Below are 12,762 nucleotides of genomic sequence, written 5' to 3'. Positions count from 1 at the left end.
CAATTTCTTGTGATTTTGCAATCCATCACATGTGAGAGAGATTCAAGGTACACTATAAAGTGTAATGTTTTTGTCATAATTGCTAGAAAGAACCAAGAGCCTGCGATCTAAGAGATCTTACCCAATTGTCAATTTATTTCTCTCAAAATCTAATCCTGTAAACTTTAAAAAAATTCACAAATGAATTTCTTCTTGGACTAACTTAAGTTAGTTCAAGAAGAAATTCGTTTGTAGCTAAAATTATTTTATGAAATCTAATCTTGTAGTTTCTTCCTTAGAAGCAAAACAATATATACAAAATAACTCGGCAGTTACAAACCTTCAGTTACCAGGTTCCTTCCACATACACCTATAAAATAGATGCAATCCCATTATATTCAACTGGTGCCAATTTTTGAATCCGTCATGTTAGCCAATACAACTGTAGTTGACATAGTTTCACAGTTCAACAAGTAATATGCTTAAGGAAAGCTCTACTCACTGTGACTGAAAACAATTATTTTTGTTTTGCTAACAAATACTACTTTCTAAAGCAGTTGTGCCAATGGGTTGCCTATTTACACCAATATTAGTTGAATTAATTATGAGAATAATAGAATCTAGAGTATTCTGTTACTGTCTGCTACCCTCTCTTATATCTTAGATGTATAGATAACACATTAATTGCAAGGGAAGGCACACATCAAGAATTATTAACTTTTATTCAACATCTATCCACCATTAGTCATTATCAAATACACAATAGAAAAAAGATCAGGATTACACGATATAGTTTATTGATTTAACTATATTTAGGGAGGATCCAGTCCTTTGCTTTGGAATATGTCACAAATTTAAAAAAATCCAATTGTAATACTGGCTACATCTTTACACTTCCTCTCTTCAATAAGCTTCAGTAGAATTATAGCAAGTCACTATCATCGTTGCAGATATTGGTTATACATAGTATTATGGTGTCACTCCATACATTTCAACTATACTTTCCAAAAAACAGCAAATCTGTGGGTGGGACTATCCCATATTTGAGTGACTTATCACTAACAATTGCTAGATAATTCAATTTGTACAACCCTCCACAGAATACTCTGTAATAATGCAGATCTTTATGATCGATCATACAAAAGTTGGTTGTTTATCAATTGCTCTTTAAGATATACAGAACAATGTTACTACATACTGCATCAGGGCCATGGCCATGGCCAGAACACAAGTATTCTGCATCAAAGAACACCAAAGGGATATAAGACAGGGCAAACAGACCACTGAGCTATCCACTAGCATTGACATCTAATTTTGATGCTCTTTAGGTCAACATGTGACTCCTCAAACAGTGCAAAAATCAGTGAGAGCTCTTTTTGTGGGAATCTATACTCATTAACTGCATATAATTGCTCTATTTTGGACATTCCTGATCACTGGTCATCCGTTTATAAAATGCTAACTTTGGTAGTGTCAAGGATTAATGTAATCTAGCACAAGGGTGACTTTAAATTTGTATATGATATTACATTCTTATTGACTATATATATAATACACAGTTTATGAAAATTTGTCAGCATCTACACAGAAATTACATTGAATAATAACATGATCCATCATGTTTACCATTTTCAAAGAACCAATTACAAAAATTCAATGATTGCAGCTTTTGAGTAGAGATAACTGCTATTGATAGTACTTGCATGGTTTTTGTATATTTGTTGGTTTTAAATTCTTTAAATTTATAACTTTCAGTATTAAGATATTTTATGTAATTGACCATATATGGCTTTCTATTAATAGGTGATCAGGTGGTATGGCCACTTACTGAGTTTTTCTGACTTCAGAATATCATGTCTAATTAATTTTCACCCAGATAATTTTGGATTGTATCCTCTTTTCATGAAACAACATACTTTAAGCATATGTCCAAGTTACACCTTATTAATTAGAGAAAAATAGCAGCTAATAAATCCTAAACGTCACCTTAAGTGAGCATTAACTGGTTTAGTTGCCCACTTTCTGCCAATGTTCATACCACTTAAGTCATAAGAGAGTCATCAAAAATTTGTTTTTCTGTTACCCCCAACAACACTTAAATAAGATATTTGCACAAAACTATTTTATCACTCAGTTTGTAAATTATTCTAATAAAATAAGTAATGTATTTATGTTGCTGTATGAAAAGCTATGGAGAAATATTTTTACATAAACAAACAAAAAAAAACCCTTTAAGATGCAGTCTTTTTAATTTAAACTTCTGACATTTTCAGTCAGTCAATTTTTAAAAATGTTCTAAAATAGGTTTCGATATAAATCAGAATTAATCAATTTTTCTTGAAGGTTAGTCAACTGACCGTTAATATTAGAAGTTTAAATTTAAAAGACTGCATCTTAAAGGGTTTTTGTTGTTTGTTGATTTTTAAGTGCAGGTAGAGAAGAAGAGTATTTTTACATAAATTTACAAAGTACAAAAACTCTATTTTAAGGATTGATGATGGGAATAATTCAAAAGGACACAAATTTTTCAATACTTATGTATATGAAGCTTTGTAGTCATAAAGCAAAAGTTGCAAATTTTTTTAAGTGCCAATCAGTGAGAGCTATAAAAAAAGTTTTTCTGCAAAAAACAAGAAATTGACATTTACAAGGGGTGATTTCACTCCCTCAAACCATAATATGTCATAAACAAAAATAGTTTTGCATTACAATATGTGCAAGTAGAGTAATTCATTAATTACTCTACTTGCACATAATTTTTCAGGTTTTTCTGAATGTCTGGGTTACCTAACATCTCATCAATCTTGCAGACCATTTTGCATTACATCTTTGAATGCAGTTGTTCTAGTACTTCACCTCTTCTACGATACAGCTTTTTTTTTTTACTGAGAAGGAAGTCCATTGAGTAAGAACCTGTGAAAATATACTTGGTAGGCACAACCTTTTTTTTTAGATGTTAGAGGTATAAAACAAGGATGTCATTTTTCAATATAGTCAGTCTCCTTGCAGTTCAACACATTTATTATATTTTGGAAGTAGCATTTTAATACCCTTGAAAAAATAGTCTGCAGTTTTGTCAGCAAAATGCTCATAAACTGCCTCCTGCAACTCTTCATCGCTTTTTCAAAGGTCTTTTTTGAGTTTTGGAAACAGATGATAATTACTAGGAGCTAGGACTGGGCTGTAGGGTGGATGGTCAAACCCACACTCCTTTATTGCAGCCTTGGCAATGGCAGCTGTGTGTACTGGTGCATTGTCCTGCAAGTGTGTTGAACATGATGTAAATTAGTGCAACAAGTTAACTAAAATGAATGTTTCCAAGCAGCTTATGCAAATTAATGGATAGTTGGGCTGGAAACTTTCAACACCTACCATATAGGTATCTGGTGTTTTTCCAGAAATTCACTAATTGGGAGTGAGTGATGTGATGAGGTGCTATGATAGAGATCCCAGCTTTTGGATCTCTATCATAGCACATCATCACATCACTCACTCTCAATTAGTGAATTTCTGGAAAAACACCAGATACCTATATGGTAGGTGTCGAAAGTTTTCAGAGATGAGGCATTTTCACCTCAGGCATTATACAGCTAACCAAGAATATCAAAATAGAAGTCTTTGTTTACTAATGTTAATTGGTCTACCGCTAAGCCTAAAATTTATATATTTTTAGTGCGGATTTACAGAGACTTTATAATATTTATATTTAATATTTAATGTTAACCCGTTAACAAACTCATAATGCATTGAGTCTTTCACATAAAAAGCCACAAGCATTATCTTTCTGTTAGATTGAGATAAAATTTTTTCTGCCTTGATGAAGTGGCTGAATTTTGTATTGATGGAGCACTTTTGTTATGCAGATCATACAAGAAATACCAGGTTTCATTACCAGTAATTGCTTTTTTTAACACATCTGGGTTGATATGTTTTCTGTTGAGTTCATGTTCTTCATATTGCTTATCTGTTAACTTAGAACAATGAGAATAGATGTGACACATTGTACTGTACATGCCATTTTTCACAATGGCTTGAAAGAGCCATGTGAAACTCTGAAAATGTCAACCAAATCATTTATCAATTTTCTACGATCACTTTTGATTTCTTGTTTCTTGCTAATGTTCTCTTTCTGGATAGGGACGATCATCTATTAATTGATGTCCCTCTTTAAAATGCTTACTTTTATGTACATTTGTGTATACAACATGATGTCATTTCTTAATTAAAGAAACATATGTTAGATTAAATGTTTTAGTAAACTTTTTCCAAGTTTTATGCAGAATTTAATGTTGATTTGCTAATGATGCATCATTTCAGAATTCCGATGGCATAAGCCTATATATTCCATACTTTCATGTGTTGTATTTTAATCCATCCAAATATAGTCATCTACTGCATGTTGAACAAGTACTTACGTGTCTAGAATATTTTTTAATGTTGTCTAGCAACAGCTGTAATTATGAATATGTAAACATTCAAAGTTTTTTTTATTTAGTTTTGACTTTACTATGGATAAGTGTATTCACTTTTTAGCATAAACATTTCATAACTAAAACTCTCTAATCTCAAATCATTTTGAGATTAGAGAGTTTTAGTTATTTAAATGTAATGATTTCTGAGGATATTCCAAAATGAATATCCTCAGAAATCATTACATTAAACTGAATTTCTTTTAAGAGTAATTAAATGATTTTATGTAACCAATAGTGAGTAAAGACTGGTGATAAATAAATAAATTGTGAGTTGGACAATTTAATGTTACTATAGATTTTGTATTATAATATTGCATTAGTTAGTTTTTCTTTCAAATTAATACTGGGAATATTTGGAAACTATATTATTGCATTGTATATATTAATAAATACCTACTTACTATTTATTGATTAGAAGAAAATGTAGATATTGCACACCAAAAGTTAATTGTACAGGGTGATTCATATAAATCTTAAACAAATGAAACAAAACACACTAATCTACAGTCGACCCCCCCTATAAGATATAGATACGTTCCAATTTATTAGGAATCCGATTTCTTACAAGTCGTTCCAATCACAGCCCGACATGTGTCAAGTTTACGGACTACGGCTGATTGAAAGGTTTTCTTCCATAAAATTAATCGATTCTACACTAATTCGACTCAACATTTCCAAAATACGTATATTTTTTCGTAGTTTTATAACAATTGTAATTATAGGGGGGTCGACTGTATTTACTAGAGTTAATTATGGTTCATTAGTGTGTTTTGTTTCATACATATACACTCCAGTCTAGCGAAATCTTGGAAAGTTGAATGAATGGAAATTAATGAGATTTTCAGGAAGCATACCTCCTTTATGTTGAACATATCACATCATAGTAAGTATTAGAAGTGGCTGATACCTTCTGTCTGTCACATGTTAACATGTTGCTGTATGTTGATAATGCATCTCAATGTTACATTAGGAGTGAGATCTAAAACATTGATAATATTATCATCTTCTAAGATATTAGTCATGTGGGGTTTGTTAAAGTACACTCTTTCTTTAAGAGTCCCACAAAAAGAAGACTGGTAAGAATGGGTGACTGTGGCAACCACAGATTCTTGGATATGACATGTTCTTCAAAAAAAAAACTCTGGATTACATTGACTCCTGTAATGTATGACAAGTTGATCCAGCTTGCTGGAAGTAACCATGTGTCAATTCTGCATCACCAAGTTGTTCAACAAATTCTGTGAAAATTCATACACATTCAGCTGCATTCAGTTTTTCTCTAAAGAAGAAAGTGGCAGGAGAGGCACAACTCTGTCTCTATCAGTCAGTTCCAGCATTTAATGTGTTCATCATAAATGGAGGTATGCTTCATGAAAATCTCATTGATTTCCAATCATTCATTTAACTTTCCAAGATTTCTCTAGACTGGAGTGTAATTAATTAAATGAAACAAAACACTGTAAAGAACCATGATGCTCTAATCCATTTGTTGGAGTTAATTAATTTCCAACTGGGGGTAAGTGAAAAAAAACTAATAATGGAGAATATACTATAAGAATATTTGGATTCTGCATTGAGGCCTTTGGCAATGTTATGGCATTCAATGCTTAGATTTTTTTATTTAAAACAATTTGATTAAAAATATCTTGAGAAAGGACACAGATAAAAAAATCTTTAATTTTTATTATATTTATGTGTAATTGGCCAAGGTGCCACTGTTTGATGAACACACAAAAATAAAACTTAGGAAAATGGGATGCTAAAGGGTATGCAAGTAAAAACAAAGGAAACTGCTGGATTAGTGTTTTGTTTCATAATAATAAATTTGGGTTTGGGGTATATGAATTATCTTGTGTATCTTTCTGAAGTTTTAGTCCTGTTTTGTACTTTATTGGCTAATATATTTATGCTAAATTTTCTTATATCGACGATTTTAAAACATAAAATAAAATTTTGACTATCATCCAGCAGCATTGATTATTATTGTTTTAATTGTTAACCATTAATAATATAATTTTACTCATTCAAAAAAGGTTGTTGATAAAGGAGATAAATGATACATGTGTGCATTACTACACTCCATATTTTCAATATGGATAAAGTTTTAGAACTTTGTTAATAAGTTTTCCTTGTTTTTAATGTATAATTCCTATAATAACCATTTGAATTCTGTAATATTGCATTATATCTAGTAGCTACTGTTTTAGTTTAAGACTTATACACACAGAACACCAGCAACTGTGTTTTGTTTATTTGTCTCACACATAAGACTGTGAATAATATAAAATTGATTCTCTCCTAAAACAACTATTTTCTTTAAAGCTGAAATAAATCAGCATGTTTTGTGCAGAGAGAATTGATAAACTGTCACTAAATAAGAATTGATTTCTAAGGAGTCATTGATAAAGCTGACTGAATCACTCTAGTTCAGTTGGCATAATGTAATGTACTGTACAATTTTAGCTATGATCATATCAACAGTGAATGTAACTAATTCACTTTATACATTTGGTGGAGCCAGAAGAAAAGTGTCACAATGAATACATGGTTAAATTCTTACTGTAAAACTTGCCAAAATGAATCTGACCTAGAGGATCTGCTATAATATGAGTTTAAATGATGGCAGGCACCATTTAAATCATATCTAATTTTGTATTATTGACAATGTTAAACAAGATAATGTGTAAATTATCTACAAATGTCTAAAAATTGAAACTTTCAAAGTAGTTTCATATGTTTTCATATCAAAAATTGTTTTTAAAAATGTAGAAAGAAATTTGCTAGTTATTTCAAATTCATCAGATATAATAAAAATATTCAAATACTCATTTAAATTGCACACAACAGTATCCAATATTTAAATTGCATTAATAGTAAAATATATAAACTTTAAAAATTATTATGACTGTGACCAAAACTTCTATGGGATAGTTTAAATATTTGAAACGTTGATTCTTGAGGTTCACTTTACAAGCTTCTTTTGAAGTGCTGTTAATTTAATAAAATAATTTTTGAATTGTTTGTTGTTTTCTTATTAAATCAGAATTTTTAGAAACTTTAAAGTTATCTGTTGTATGATAATTAAATTCAAGATATTTGTTTCAATGAATCAGAAAATGACATTTCTTCTTGTTTAAGAACAAAGGTAAAGCAATAAAATATTATTTTTGTTTTGTATTCCATAATTTTAAATAAAAAATCTTAGTCTTTTGAATAATAGAATAGGTAGATTGTTTTTGGGGGAAATTCTGAGTTGCTAAAGAATTCTGAATTATTTTTTGTTTGTTTTACTATAGACTTTCAAGATTATTGTGTTTGTTATCTGAAATGGATACTCAAAAAACATTACAATGAATTTTCTGTAATAAAAAATGTCTTAACATTTTTTGCAACTTAATTTGTAAAAAGTTGCTTTATATATATATATATAAAGCAACTTTTTTGTATCTGAATTAGTTCTTTTAGTTCATGTGTATTTGTACAGAATAGATATTTAACTTATGCTAAAATAAGTAAATAGAAATTTTCTTGAAACATTTTATCACATTTACTAATTGAACTTTAAAATTATAAAAAGTAAGAAATGATTACAAATAATCCAAATTTTATATTTTCACACAGATTCACAGTGTACTTCCTCATCACAAATGTCAAGCAACAGCATTATCATTTCATCATCACAGTAATAATTTGGTTGTAGTTTACAGTGATCAAAAGGTGAGAATTTAGAAAAATATCTTTTGTGAATTTTGTTTTGTAAATGTGTGTTTCATATTCAGTTTATAGAATACTCATTGGAAGCAATGGAATATACAAGACTTTCAAAAAGATACCATTTGCTGGAAATGCAAGGAGTTGACTCACATTCTTCAATAACTGGAGTGTTGTTTGTGCCAAATAATGAGAACTTGATATTACTTTATGATGACAGTCAAATATATGTCATAAATAAAACAGAGGTAATACAATTTTAACATAATTTTTTTTTCTTTTAAATAAATCTTAAATGACTTTTATCAAATTCAGTCAATGAAAGAGACATCTAAGCGTCACTGCAACAAAGAAAAAGAAACAAAAGAAGCTTCTCTTACCATAATTAAACGACACAAGGTGAATTTTTTAAATATGTAAATATATATAAAGCATTTCAAGTTCTAACTAAAATTTTTTTGCAGCACATGTTATTGCTGAATTCACTGATAGGAGAAGAATTAGTTGCAGTCACAATTACACCACTCCAAATAATGAATAATTTACCTCCTCCACTTTGGCAAAAAAAATATGGAACTTAAAATTTAATAAAATATTTTTATATACCATAGATGTGGCATTGTAATAAATGTTTTAGAAAAAAAAATATTGATATTTAAGATATTTAACTCTGTGAAAATTTTTGAATGGAAAAGAAGAAAACAATATTTTAAATTTCTCAGTGAATTTGGTGATATATGTACAAAAGAAAAATGATGACAATGAACATACAACATATTATAAAATGTCAAGATTTTTATTTAGCATGTATGGATAGGACAGGTCCTATCTAACTACAGATGCTCACACTCTGCCTACAGAAAAATTTGCCCTTAGGCTATTAACCGGAATAAATAGTCTGATAATAAGGAATGAAATAGATTGTACTGCCATACATTCTGGAAACTTAACTCGACAATTAGCACAGGATGAGTACCTAGTAATCAAATACTTTTAAGCTCCTCTGGTTCACGTCAACAAAATACATATCACATATTATATTAGAGTATTTCTGAGAAACAAAGTACAAACTACTGGACTATCGTCTGGAAAACAGAAATTATCTATATATAATTTTATATATATTATATTTATATATATAAGAAGAACGGAAAGGTTCCGAGAAGGTTCCCGGGTCCTTGACGTTCGTTGGGATAAGACGTCCTCCTATGGAGCATCATATATACAAGTTGGAGGACCGTCGTCAAGCAGATCACAGACCAAATGCAGGCAGAGTGTGAAGCCTGTACTATGCCTGAAGGCCATACATTGCATCAGGCAATTGGCTACAGAAGAGGCAGCTATAGTCAGACTATAGCACTGACACCAGATGATAGCAGTTATGTACACTGGAAGAATGTGCATGTTTTGGCACGCCTCATAGGTTGACCTCTTGGTCCACAGGACTGGAGGTAATGGAACCCGAGATGGCCAGATTATATTGTTTTGATTGATACAAAATTTATAATGCACGTGTCAGCCTGACAATACAGAGATGACAGTAGAGTAAATATCTGTTCTACAAAATCCAGCAATTAAAGCCTGAAGCAACAATTTTTGAGCTAGGGAGATTTTTTTAATGTGCTGTATCCAAACTGTGTTTATACATCACAAAGGGGTATTGGTTTTGGCATCAAAAGGATGCTCGTCTCCTAATGAGGGGCAAAAATCTTATGAACAAATTTTTCTCTCCAACACACTGATAGTAGAAGGGAGTCCTTGAGGTCAAGAACTCTGCCGTTTATAAACTTTTTTAATAATTTTTTATGAAAATTCAGTACATTTAAATACATAAATTTATTAATTACCTTATATACATATTAATGTTCCAATATTTCATCTGTATTGTAATAAAAATTGACTATAATCATTTGAAAAGTCAGTTTCATTAATAGTTCAATGGCAGTCAAATACTTTGTTTTCACATTGTGCTAAAACCATTGTCTTCGAATACCCAGGATTTGTTTAGTCGGCGATGCAATTCTTTTCTTTCACACATGGACGTTTCCTCGTATTGTGACTGCCGCTAAATAACAAATTGGGAATGGGTGAGCTGGATACAAAAAACTATGACATATCAAATTTTCAATTTTAGTTTAAACCCATCTGCTTTGATTTCTATCATTGTATGATTGTCGGATCTACAAAATTATAATTTCTACAGGAGATAACCGGCTAAGGAAAAACATTTAATACTTGGCCAATCCAGATTCTTTACGGATCCCATTTGCACAATGGCTGAAGCATGACATGGAAGCGACAGCTGGGTTTCGAAACATTCACAATTAAATATTTTTTTCTAATACGGAAAAGAAAATATTGCAATTTGAAATTATGTACATGTTGAAATTAAATTAATTTTCTTACATAAATTTGATTTTAGAATGTAATATCTACATATTTGTATATACAAGTATTGGCATTTACATATGCTTACACAATTTCCATTCAGTTCCACATATACATTCATAGACAATATAAAAGCTTAAATATGAAACCCAGCAACGTCCAATGAATCCATGCCTTAACCATAAATGGGACAAACCCCTTAAGCAAACTGTTTTATATCTAATTTTACCAATACCCCTAACAATCAGATTTTCCTTTTTTGTCTGGAACAGATATAGCACCATACCCTGTCTAATCCAATTCAGGGCAATGACTTTTTGTATACCTCACTACTACACACATTCACCCCCAGTTAACTGGGCAGTGAGGGAAACAATTTTATAGCATCCACTCAGGCAGTAGCAAGTTACATACAGAAATGATCACAAGCACACACCCAAACACCCCTGTCCACAATGCTAACTTTTTTTTTTTATCACAAAGAAAGGTGTCTGTGACACCATGGTTGTCTTACTGGGAGCAAGTGGGAACAGTGAGGAAGGGGAATAGGGTACGACAGATGAAATTACAGTTCAGCATTCTCACCTTGAAGGGAGAAGTCTATTGATAGTGTACACGTGTTTCCTTAAAAACACGTGCAGCCAAACATTTGATAACAGTAAAAAACATTGGCAAACAAACTCATAATGATATGTAAACAAAAATATTCACAACAAAATCTGAGGCACCGTGAACATGGGCTACCTAATGCCACCAGGGCTCCTGCCACTGGATAGCCGCCTGCCCCAGTAACCACATTCAGAGTGAGATTCACTCTTTTACTGTACCCTGGTATTGATGACAAAGCTATCACAATCAATCCAGGGAAAAGTGAAAGACTTAACTGAGTTTATGGTCAAACACCACTATCTGGTGGCCTATTTAATATGCTGTCCAAGTCACGATTGCCTACTACATCACTATAACATGGAGGTGGATCCAATTGATTGAATTCACTTGCTGGTGCCCTTGTGCAGTCACATAACCTGCTATTTGCTGAGCTATTGTGGCTGATTACCAAAGAGGGTAACTGTAGATGTGGAGTATACTGTCTCAATTGACCACTGTGGGAAGAGCTAGCACTCATGCTGTGTGAACGCATGACTAGTGGAGTACCGTCCAAGGTCCTCATCAAACAAGGTGATGTATTGGGTTTATGTAAGAGGCCCACAGAACTAGACCTGTAGGGAGGCAGTGTATCGCCATCTAATACTGTCCGATTTGGAGGTGGCCTGATGCACCCACGACAGATTTCACTTTCTTGCTCTGGATCGCGGCGATGAAGACTTTTCATGCTACTATAAGGATGTTCTTCTCCGTCAGGTAATGCTACAGAAGAAGGTAAATCAAGAGCCAAATCCACTTCTACTGACTGAAGGCGGATTTGACGATCACGTTGAGCTGCTATTTCTAATTGTTGACGTTTCTGCACACTTGCAGGTGTATACATCTATAAAGTGAAAAAGAAATTTCAGTTAGATCAGCTATGTAATGTAATGTAATGTTTTAATTTGAAAAGGAAAAAAAATGTTCCAAATATTTTATACTTTGAATTTTCTCTTAAAATAGATAATATTAGACATTCCAGTGATATAAAGTAAAACTTAAAGCAAAACAAATTTCTGTTTGTAAAATTTGAACAATTATAGATTACATTAGGCAAAAGTTGAAATTAATGTATTCTTTACTTGTATAGCATAGCTTTTGATGTAAGTGGCTCTAGAACTGCATTGTGATAAATTTTATCAAAATAATTTTAAATTATGATAATGCAATTGTTGCACCCATTTTTTGTTCTTAAACTTTCTAATTAATTATTTCTATATCCAATGTCTGAAATGTTTATTACTACTTAAAAGACTAAATTAGACACATTTCTATACCTTGTAATATATTTAGTCTTGACTACCAAATTATGAAAAGAGTAAACTTTAGTAGCTTTTGACGTTTCTTAAGGAAAATACATTTATTTTGGTAACCACTAAAAAGAGGTTTGTAGACAAAAATTTTTAATAAAAAGCTAAAAATTAGCAATATTGCCACATATAATCACTTATTTTGGTAACCACTAAAAAGGGGTTTGTAGACAAATAACAAATTTGTTTATTTGTCTACAAACCCCTTTTAGTGGTTACCAAAATAAGTGATTATATGTGGCAATATTGCTAATTTT

The 12,762-nt window shown here is 31.4% G+C and overlaps 2 protein-coding genes across 6 annotated transcripts in view; one reads left to right on the top strand and one right to left on the bottom strand.

The window, feature by feature from the left end:
• Positions 1-8,789, top strand: part of LOC111625254 (U3 small nucleolar RNA-associated protein 4 homolog) — a 72,817-nt gene extending 64,028 nt beyond the window's left edge. For both annotated transcript variants that reach the window (XM_023368359.1, XM_023368357.1), the window contains exons 15-18: positions 8,073-8,168; positions 8,231-8,410; positions 8,478-8,561; positions 8,627-8,789. In XM_023368359.1, the coding sequence (XP_023224127.1) occupies positions 8,073-8,168; positions 8,231-8,410; positions 8,478-8,561; positions 8,627-8,743 (477 nt within the window). In that variant the 3' untranslated portion in view covers positions 8,744-8,789. The remainder of the gene's footprint in view (positions 1-8,072; positions 8,169-8,230; positions 8,411-8,477; positions 8,562-8,626) is intronic.
• Positions 8,790-8,857: 68 nt separating this feature from the next.
• The window catches only part of LOC111625253 (protein TMEPAI-like), a 128,860-nt gene continuing 124,955 nt past the window's right edge, over positions 8,858-12,762 (bottom strand). For 3 of the 4 annotated variants that reach the window (XM_023368356.1, XM_023368355.1, XM_023368354.1), the window contains exon 3: positions 8,859-12,039. In XM_023368356.1, the coding sequence (XP_023224124.1) occupies positions 11,446-12,039 (594 nt within the window). In that variant the 3' untranslated portion in view covers positions 8,859-11,445. Of the gene's footprint in view, positions 12,040-12,762 lie in introns of all 4 variants that reach the window. The other variant, XM_023368353.1, reaches the window with a different exon arrangement.

This window comes from Centruroides sculpturatus, unplaced genomic scaffold, assembly GCF_000671375.1.
Source record: "Centruroides sculpturatus isolate CEXI.00-Female unplaced genomic scaffold, Cexi_2.0 scaffold393, whole genome shotgun sequence".
Classification (NCBI taxonomy): domain Eukaryota; kingdom Metazoa; phylum Arthropoda; class Arachnida; order Scorpiones; family Buthidae; genus Centruroides; species Centruroides sculpturatus.
The sequence above is the reverse complement of the archived record's forward strand: the minus strand, read 5'-3'. Positions and strand labels throughout refer to the sequence as shown.